Source organism: Pleuronectes platessa, chromosome 18 (genome assembly GCF_947347685.1).
Source record: "Pleuronectes platessa chromosome 18, fPlePla1.1, whole genome shotgun sequence".
Classification (NCBI taxonomy): Eukaryota; Metazoa; Chordata; class Actinopteri; order Pleuronectiformes; family Pleuronectidae; genus Pleuronectes; species Pleuronectes platessa.
In genome coordinates, this window is record NC_070643.1 from 5,865,128 (window position 1) to 5,875,950 (window position 10,823).

Here is a 10,823-nt window from a genome sequence, read left to right on the forward strand (position 1 = left end):
ACACGTCCTCCCTTCCTCAGCCAAAATTTCTCTGATGAGGTTGCCACCATATTGTGCTTTTCATGTCATTTGGAGCCAGAGTGTGCACAGCTGGGAGCCGGGGTTTTGTATTGTCCCGCCAATACACAAGCTCAGCCAATCATGGTCAGAATCAACTCTCAATCATGACCTTTCATCCCAGAAACCTTCTTTAGAAAAATGTTTGGTCTATGTCCCTTCTGCTAAAATGGAGGAGGCAAGATTTATGATCTACAATGTAGCCTGCCACCAGGGGGCTATCAAGATGGTTCGGCTTCTCTTCAAATTTGTCCTGGTCGAAAGCCAATTAAGACCCTCTAGCCACCCTACTCTTTTCCTTGTTAGCTGTTTCACTATTTTTGCTAGCTAGCAGCTAATTTTGCTTGTATTCTGTCGGGTACAAATAGCATTTCCCAATATAGAGTCACTGAAAGCCGCTCTCTGCCGGTTGTAAAGAAGTTGTTTATGGCAGAATCGAGAGGGAAATAGGAAACGTGAGCAATGAAACCAAAACAATGAGCTGAAAGATGTTTTCTACTTCAAGCTTTTTTTTTTACTTTTACAACTTTTTTTACTTTACTACAAATCCTTTCAATTGCTCATATGAAAATATGAATCCGTTAATGTCAAGCTTTATATTTTTGATTGTTTCAATTTCTTTCGGGCGTCTTTCCAGTTATCAGGTACAAATCTGCTGAATATAAAATGACTGCATATCTCTTTCTCGCATTACATCATAATATGTCCCCATATATTGGATAACTTCTTACAGATAACTGCAGCGTGGGTTTGTCTACATGCAAAGGAAAGCAAGTTACTCATGTTGATATTCAAGGTTTCACGTTTCCCTGTATTAAATCCGAGGAAGAGCTGAGTCTGAGTGACATATACGCTAAATGGCAGCTTCTCCGGCTCATTATTGCCCCCATATGGAGTGAGAACGTGCCTTCCTCATTAGCAGTGAAATCAATGCAGCCTTGTGACTCGTCGCATCTCCAAACGACTCGCTGTTAGGCTTTATAGCCCGAGTCTGCCTGTGTTCGCTCTGGCTCCCGTTTCACCCCTGGACTCCGGTGGGAGCTGCGGCACGGCAAAGACACGGCTTTGCAAACACCTCTTGGCCACGGCTCGGCACAGCAGCCACCCACTGCCCGTCTGAATGCAAAGCGGGCTTCTCCGGAGCTCCCCGCCGTCTGCCCTTTTTACAGTTCACTTGCAAGTTCACTGCATCTGAGGGCAGAATCACCGCGCGGCTCTCGGGCCTCCACCTCCCCGTGTGGCTCGGTGTGTCGGCCGGCCGTAGATCCACAGATCATTATCACTCTCAAGCGATGTTTCCCCAACAAAACGATATCTCTGCCTTTGATCCTTTGCCAGAGCTTATTTTTGTTCACCTCTGGGCATTCTAACCCAGGAACTGCTATCACTTGGGGCAAAACTCGAGCTCGGCTAAAAATACCCGTCTGCTTTGCTTATGGGATGGCGCTGTATGGATTAGCAACAGGGCGTCATGTCTGAAATAGGGATACTTTTGCAGACCTGCTCAGTCTGTGCAGATATTGTAGTTGTGTTTTGTGCATCTTTTAGTTGTTTATTCTTTCTTTTCTGTGGGTAAGCAGTCTGAGGCTGTTAATGTAATTCAAACAGTGCACCGGACTCCTGCTGTGGAATGTCCAATTAAAAAGCACTAGATATGGAGCTTATGTGCAGCGCTGAGGTTACGACGTCCAAACTGGGCACGAGTGGGCTCCACGCTGCTCTGCATCCACAAACCCAACAAACAGAATTCATCCCAGTGCACAGAGACCCTTTTAACTCGGTATTGTTTACAGCAATCTTTCCTGGAGAGCCACACAATTCATCCCACTTTGAAGCCATTTAGATTCTATTTAACTTATACCAAAAACATTGAATAATCATAATAACAATACTTATCTACATTCTGTCTGCAAGATGAGGGATTGAAACAGAGGGATGACAGATTTAATGAAACATCACTTTTTCTTTCTCTTGCTTTTTATTGTGCAGTCTTTCACTTCAGTCCAGAGCCGAAACAATCCAATTCAATCAGCCAGTTTGTTTTGTATATTTGATATTATTATAATGTCATACACACTTTGACTCATTTAATTGAACATTAACATGTGGTAAAGATGCTGTATCACATTTAAAATTACATGTGTGTGTATATAAATATATATAACAGAAAAAATGGTCTCCAAAACTGTTTATATATACAGTTATGGAGACCATTTTTTCTGTTTTATGATCTGGAGATTTCATTCTTTTCAACTTTCAACTTCTTCTCTTGGGATTTCCACCACATGTCAGTCCTCATGAGTGTTGACCAGAAAAACCCAATGGAGTGGGACGAGTTAACGTCAGTAAGCCGATTATATTATATCATATTTGCTTTATTCTCACATATAACTGCAATTTGCAGGGTTTTTTTCTATCAAGTTCCTGTTTCCATGATTAGAAAGAATTGTTCTAAATCAAAAAAATCACACATGAATACATTTAAGATTACGTGTTACTTGCAGCACTTGCAGGGGCTGTGCTGACTTAATGTAAATAACAGATGCACTTCATGTCACCTGAGGTGTTTCCGTACCTTGAAGCCACTCATCAGTATGCTGCTGAGTTTTTCTCATTCCATGTAGGCTGCTGGTCCTGCTTGTCTCCTATTTTGGCTTAAGAAATTTCAGCCGGCAAGAAGTGTCGGCTGCTGAACTGTATGAAGCTTGTCACAGGGGCAGAGATATGGTCCTTGTGGGAGAGGAGCTCTGAGAACGGCCCGGACTTATCAAAGCGGTCCGTCTCCGTCCCCGAGCTTCGAACACAATGCCCTCCCCTCTAATTTCTCCGGAATGGAAGTCTCTCCAGACCCGGGTAGTAATCTCCTATTTGCCGTTTTGAGCGCGGCAATTCTTAGTTACTCTAGCTCTGCTCCCCGCAGCCCCCCTGCCAATTGCATAATCAAGTCCAGAACTCATCAGCAAGATGGCAGAAGAAGTGCTCTATTAAGCTGCATCGTGTTCCATCTGTTGTGCGAGAGAGAGATAACAGTATTTACAGTTTTTGGAGTCGTGGCAGACTGTTTCGGCCAATTTTTGTGCACCGCAGAGTTCCGCTTACTTCATGAAATGTCACGGATTAATTCCGCCGCTTGCGATGGTGTCCAACAGTAATCTTTGCCCCCACCAGAAATGTGACAAACTAACTTCTTTGGAAGAGAAGCAGGAACTTTAGGGTACTGTAAAACTATTTGAATGTTAAAAACAGCAGGGGAAATTACTCTAAAACTCTTTGCTGCTTTGTTCTGGCTCTTATATCTTTCTTCCATATTTAGGGGAAATGCCAAATTTCTGTCGTAACTTTCCTGAGGACATGCAGTATGGAATAAAGACTAGGGGAGAAGAGGTGGTAGGTAAGCATTCAGTGTTTTAGTCGTCTCTATCAGAGAGCGGAAGATTTGTTCTTGGCAGAAAAATAAAAGACTAACCCAGATTTGAAAAACGAAAAACCAGCTGATATCAAAAAGGATGCTGAATGAAGCAGCTTTCTCTGCCTCCCGGAGTAGAATAAATTTATCTTACTGTACATGAATCAGCTCACTGAAAGATGCATTAACCCAAAGCTGTTCTTTGGGACAAGAGCCTAATCAATAACCAAACATTAATAACACCAACATACAGTGACTGTAGAAGTATGGAGCTGTTTCACTTCATACATGGGGATATTTAAAGGTCACAAGGGCGAAAAGCTGGAATCAAGGGAGCTACATAATTCATACACTACACTACTGAGATGAATGAGCCACACTTTTAACACTAGTTCATTACAATTATTCTATCAGTGGGCGATCCGAGGACAGAGCAGTGAAGCACCAACTCTTTCATGTCGGGAACTCTCAGCAGTTCTACTCGGCAATTAATTTGACCACGAAAAACCCAATTTAACGAGATTCAATCTGATTATATCAGAGGGGACGATTTGCATGAGCGATAACGTGATGGACTTGGAGCCAAAGTGATTAGTCAATTTATCGTTTAGTCAGTCGAGGGAAAATTAAAAGGGAAATTATTTTGATAAACAAGGAGTCCTTAAAGTCATGATTGGAAAATGCCAAGTGCTTCTTATTGCTATGATTTGCTGCTTCTCTCTGTTAATAAGTCTCAAACAAAACATTCAATGATGGCAACTTGAGGAAATTGTAAGGGACATTTTTCTCTATTTTCAGACATTTTCTGCACTTTATAGTTAATTGATTACTTGAGAAAAGGATCAGCAGAACAATAAATAATTAAATAAACCCTGAAGCTTAAACAGGGAGTTCAAAAGGTTCCAGTATAGTGAGAAAAGTAATTCTGCTTGTCACTTGTAAACTCCAGCAAGTAAACAACATTCAAATTAAATCAAGCCTCCCTTTGCTAGTGGCCCTCTGGAACCCTTTTAAGGAGCCCTCGAGGTCCCAGGCAGCGGCAGCTTCAGAAGTGACATGGCTGTGTGTGTGTGTGTGTGTGTGTGTAAAACCAGGCTGCTGCAGCATCTGGAGCTTCACAGAAATGAGTTCCAGTGCAGCAGGACTGTTTACAGTCAACTCATGCTGCCTGTCTGTTACCTTTAAAGCCGACAACAGCCGTCCCACTCAGAGTCGAGACAAAAGCCCACGAGTGGTGCTCAAAGCGTGCGCCTCGGATGCTGCAACAGTGCACCCCCCCACACCAGGAGCTCCACGCCGCCGCGTCTAGAGAAGTGTTTGCGGGAATACAAAAAATATTCTGACAGCTTCAAAGCAGAAGTCTGTCCAACGGATTAATTAAAGCGTCTGCCGCTGCTCCATCCGTTCGAGATTCTATTAAAGTCACGTCCACTTCTTCAAAGGGGGGAAACACATGTAGTACATTTGAATATGAGTGAGATTATTCCACTACTTGAACCACAGCCATACACACACATGTCTGGACTGGATACAGATGCTTCCTGCCTGAAAGCTGGGATGTCAAGTGGGTTTGGGTTAAGTTTGCTTTACTTAAGTTTTTACAAGAATTGCCTATTTTTTGTATTAACTTCTGTGATGTCTGTTAAATGCAAACATGTATTTGACATCATGTATAGTATTATATTATTGTACTAATAACAGCTTTGCACTGTCCTCCTTTTATGGTACTATTTGCACAGTATATCTATCTATCTATCTATCTATCTATCTATCTATCTATAGTGTCCAAACAGTGCCTCCATTCATAGATGTTTCATGGTATGCCATCTGAAGTGTGAGTGTGAGGAGGGGGGTCTACACATATTCATCATCATTCAACTGCATCAACATTTTCTATTTATTAGTGTTTAGCAACTATATATATATATATATATATATATATATAGTTATAATATATTGCAAAAAGTATGATATTTTTAAGAAGTAAAAGCACAAAGGCTATTATTTTAGTTGTCCTATCCCTGTTCATCCCCTGCTTGTCTAGCTCACATGAAAGTTTCTATCCTGTGGTTTTACTAATGGAGCAGGTGCAGTCCTCGGTCAAACCCTGGCCTCTACAAGCTGCTGGTACATTAGGCTACAACCTGGCAAAACTGATTCATGATTAAAAAAACAAAATGGACCGTGCAATAAGAATGTGTCCAAAACAGGAAATAGAAAGCAGAGCCACAAACCTCTTATTTTTAACTTAAAGGTGGGCGGGCTGCTGGAGTCATGCAGCCCGCAGCACCGACACCTTGCAAGGCGTTCAACCTGCTGTGGCGCGCACACCCCACCAGCCCCTTCCACACACCACCGGGCATTTACCTTGATCCAGTAGCCGCAGGGAGTGAAGAAAAGACGGGTCCATCGTGTCCTTCTCTGCCATAAGCTCCGGCAAGTACTTCTCGCTCTCCATGTCGTCCTGGACCTCGGGCTCCAACTCAGCGACTCGGGTGTTGTTCAAGTAAAGAACAATGCAAAGAAAAAAAAACAACAACAAAAACTTCGAATCAGCGTCCACGCAGCTCCAAGTTAGGACACCGCCGAAGGTTTCAGGGGAGCAGCGTGAAAACCCAACCAGGCGGGAGATGCTGTCATTCGCGCTGCGGGAGCATCTCTCGGTCCTCACGGAAAACACACGCACAGGGGCAGACTCGCGCGCACACACGCACGGTGAACGTGTTAGATGTGAGCGGGAGCTTTTATCTCGTGAGCGCGTGGAAGGGTGAACAGAGCCGCTCTGCGCATCACAGCCGGTCCGGGGCTGCCTCTCCTCTCTGGGCACAAAGTCTCTGTGAAGCCGCCGCTGATCTCTCCGGAGCTCCGCGCGGAGGCTCTGCCTGCCATTGGTCGGTCGGTGTAAAGGGGGCGGGGCCACCGCGGCCAGCGCGGAGCTGTCCGCGGTGCTGAACCCGCAACCACATTATTATTTTTATTGTAATTATTTGAATTATTATTATTATTATTATGTAACGCAGTATATTTACTTAGTTGCTGTACTTCATAACATATTTTATGTATATGTACTCAAGTCGATTTATTTAATTATTTATTTCTCTCTATGCCACAGCATATATCAGCAAATATCTTTCTCTGCTACATTTTAACAATGCAATCAGCTACATACTCAGAACTATTTATAGTTTTAAAAGTCATATAAGTGAACAGTGATAAGAGACAGTTTAATATGCTTTCAGTATCTGCATCATCATTTGATTCTACACTCGCAAGTCCTTTTACTTTAAAACTTATATTTATGCTGTATTTATATTTAAATGCAAGTACTTGCTTTAACTCAACCCGAAAGCTACTGTTGTATTTTAACTTCTACTTGAAGTCTATTTTACTTTTACTCAAGTAAAAATAATACTTTCTCCATCACTGCTTGTATGTAATGTTGGAATCACTCATTTTATTGTGACCTGTACTTTTAGAGATGACCAGCATTGCAGTTTGATTTGGTCAATTGTTTTGAATGAAATTCTGTTTGCATGAAGTCACCATCAGCAAAACTTCCAAACCTGCTCAATAAACAATGGCAGATCTGAGATGAAACTCACTCAGTGACTAGCACATAGATTTGACCCAAAAGCCATCACAATACTCCCATATAGGAATACTACTTTTAATGAGCAATAAAAACCAAACCAATCCATATGGTTTACATATTAACAGATGAATGCATATTAATTAAAAAGCAGATAGATAATGCATTTTGGTCAATGTGTTATGTCTATTTTTCGCTCCACATTGACTATTTACCAGGGGCAACCTAAATGTGATTGGTCAAACTCAAAATTGAATCCAGAAGACTTCCAGCCCCAAAATCACTCGCCCCCAGCTCCAGATTCTGCATATTCACGCGCAGAATACATTCGTAAAGATTATAAGAGTTAAAGAGTAAGTCCTCTAATTTGGTAGATCCCAATAGGCATTGTATTTTTCAATCAGATTCATTTTCAATAACAATTTCAAACATCACAGAGAGGGTTTACAAGAACAACATCATCAAGATATCACCACCAACATTTCAAAGGCATTGAATAATGCTGGTTTATTATCTGCACAGACAGAGTGACTCACTGCACAGACTGTTCCAGGGCAAAAGCTGCTCCACACATATTTCCCAGTGTTTTTTCACATGTAATTAGATTAGATATAGAAACACAAGGTGCAGGCATACATTGACCTCTGAGAGCTGCCGACACATCCAGCAATTATACATAACGATATATATATGAAATTGACATAGTCATTCATCAGCTGAGAGACCCTATCTTGGTGCAGACCATGCAGCCGTGCAGTAAAGACAACAGCGCCAGATGATGTATCCTATTAGAAGTACAGTTGAGCCTTTATATTTTAGGTCAGTATAGTTAAAGTAACCAGCTCAGGAAGCTTCATAATTGTCCTCTTTACTCGTTTAGGCAATTAATTGGGACTGCATGATTCCTCAGCTTTTACTTGTTAGGACAAGCCGTCAATAGTTCTCAGGAAATCCATTCACCTTCTCATAGACCTCACATGCTTTTCTCCAGGGCGTGTGTATGAATTAATTACATAAGAAAACCTGTTGTTGTTGTTGTTGTTTCGTAAACACACAGGCGTATTAAAGTCCCCATCACAACTTGAGGGACACAAGAGTCTCCGGTTTTATAGAATAGATAGTGAAACTACTGACATTAAGGGACAGAGACATAACAGAGTTTGTCCAGACGGCAGATATCTACAGATACAGCCACAGATCCACTTTATCAGACATCCTGAGACTTGCGTTTCCTGGAAACATACAATAATTCCATCTTTATAGCCGAGCCTTTTTATAGACCTCCATCCCTGTCTAATGTTCCGTTTCATTCAACTCTGCTCTGTCTCTCACATCGCTCTGAATTATATCGTAATGTATCCTTACTTTATTCGTTTTTCCATCTACATTTTTATTCTATGAGTGTGTGTGAGAGAGAAGCACTTTTTGTTGTGTGTTTTAAAAAGTGCGATACAAATACAGCTTTACTTACTTACTTACAATACATGTCTTTGTGAGGAATGGAAGGTCGGTTGAAAAACAGGATTTGTATACAGCTTCATATTTGTTAGAAAATAAGGGAAAGAGATAAGAGTTCTGTCAATATTTGTGGAGGATGCTGAGGTAGCCTCGGGTGGGCGGTTATCTGTAGGCTGATCAGCGCTGGTTATATAATTGAGATTTTTTTTCTTGCCTTTCTATTTCTATAACTTGGAGAAATGTGACCCACTGGCTAAAACCAAGAAAGGCTCATGTATATTTATCAACATTTTATCGTCCATGAACTTTGGATGGATATTTATATATATAAAAATGTGTGTGTGTGTGTGTGTGTGTGTGTGTGTGTGCTTGTGTGTGTATTAAGCATGTAGGAGACTTTTTCCTCCCGAGTCTTTCCAGATTCTTGTTTATGAGTGATTCACCCCAAAGAGAAATGCATTATGAATCAGCTTACTTTTTAATCTCTCCCAGAGACCATTAAAAACCAGCTCAAATGCACTAATCTCCTGTTCAGGAGAGCGACTTATTTATAGATATGCTTGCCATCTGTTGCGCCCTGCACGTCTTCATAAACAAAACCTCACATTGTCGCTGATGTTCGAATCAAAAGTTGCTGGCCCACACGTCTTCCTCGAGACGCCTGTGTTGCAAAGGGGGAATTCGCTAAGTGATTGCAATACATCAATTGCAATGAAAATGATCACGCTTGATGGGGCGACATTTCACAGGGAGTCACAGGCGACCACAGGGGCAGCAGCACGGGTGTAAACAAAGCTATGAGAAATGTTCAGTCAGTTGGGTGTAAAGAATGAAGAACAGCGGGCTATTACATTGACAGAGTGTTATTTTGATCATTAGAGAATGGCTGCCCCCCCCACTCTTGTTGCCCCCCCAAGCCTGTCCATGCCCATTAAATATGATATTGACTGCACCTAGAACTAGACAGCCCGTGGTGCAACGCCCCAGGGTGTCATATATGCTTGGATATACACACCCATACTATTATGTCTGCACCTTTTCCTTTCAGGGTCCGTGTTTTCTCCCTCTCTTAACAAGATGCAGGGATCTAATCGGCGCTGCCGTTTGCCTCTCAGAAACTTGATGTAAATCCCACCAGATTTAAACAGAAGCACTTGTCTCGTCAGCTTTCAATCTTCATAAAATCCTGTTTCGGGGGGGAGGATGTCATGGAAGGGAGGGGGGGTTCTTGTCACCTGAGGAGTGATTAGACCTTGATTTGTCCGCAAGCTGATTGCTGTGTCACTTTGTGTCACGGACAGCTGCACGGCATTCCCAGGCGAGGGCACTTTTAGCCATATTTGCACTCTGTTTTGGCCCGGTGAGATGCACTAGGCTTACAGTAACGAATCAAAAAGTGCTTTTAACACCTTAAATAAGTGGATTCCTTTCTATCCACACACTGAGGTGGTGGGAGGAGGGCTGTGAGGAGAGTGACAACACTGCCTCCTTGTGACCGCATCAAACCATTAAGCAGATATGAGAGGTTCTCCTGAGGAAGACTTTTTAGGCTTTTTCTATTCAACCGAAACGAGGATTGGTAGCAAAGTGTTGTAAGAGTCAGTGCAATAACTGCACCAAAACTCTGCGATAAATGGTGCAGTTGGTTTAATTTATCAGCAGCAGTGTGCAGCTCTGTAGGTGAAAGCATCATTACAGAAATCCAAATTTGGAGGCGTTTGGGAGGAAATGGTTTGAATAGGTCACGAGAAAATGAGAAGAGGCCAACAAATACTGAGAAAATCGTTTTTTAATGTCACCGTGTTGCCCTTTATCTTTATTTCTCCTCTGTTTACCAAAGTTCTTCAGGCTGCATGCACACTATTTGAAAGCCTAACACAAAAAATGTCTTAATAGTGCTGATTTCTATTTGGATTTAAGCTTTGCAATATTCTCCAGTATCAATGGGACAAAACATTGTATCTCCCACAGTCGCCTATGTCTTCCAAAGGATTTTCAACAAAGCCCTTCTTTTACAGTTTTGTTTTCCTCCTCATGCAACCCCACAATGCTGCCTCAGTCACAAAAGCCCCCTCATTGTGGCTACTAAATGGAGCGCTTGCATCCATTAAACAGCCATTCAGCGTAATTATATTGCCAGCACCGATCTATCAGGTACATTGATCACGCATCGTCGGCTGTGAAGTGCAGACTCTGGTCTCCTCTCCTGGAAGTGTTGTGCAAAAGAAACCTAATGAGAAACTGTCAGTAGCGCACAGGTAAACAAATCAATGGCACCAAGCAGGGCTACCAAGGTCAATCCACACACACACA

General features: G+C 42.2%; 1 protein-coding gene across 1 annotated transcript in view; it reads right to left on the minus strand.

Moving 5' to 3' along the window:
* Window positions 1-5,921, minus strand: part of khdrbs3 (KH domain containing, RNA binding, signal transduction associated 3) — a 107,872-nt gene extending 101,951 nt beyond the window's left edge. The window contains exon 1 of the mRNA XM_053446999.1: window positions 5,831-5,921. Within this exon, the coding sequence (XP_053302974.1) occupies window positions 5,831-5,921 (91 nt within the window). The remainder of the gene's footprint in view (window positions 1-5,830) is intronic.
* Between the last annotated feature and the right edge of the window lie 4,902 nt (window positions 5,922-10,823).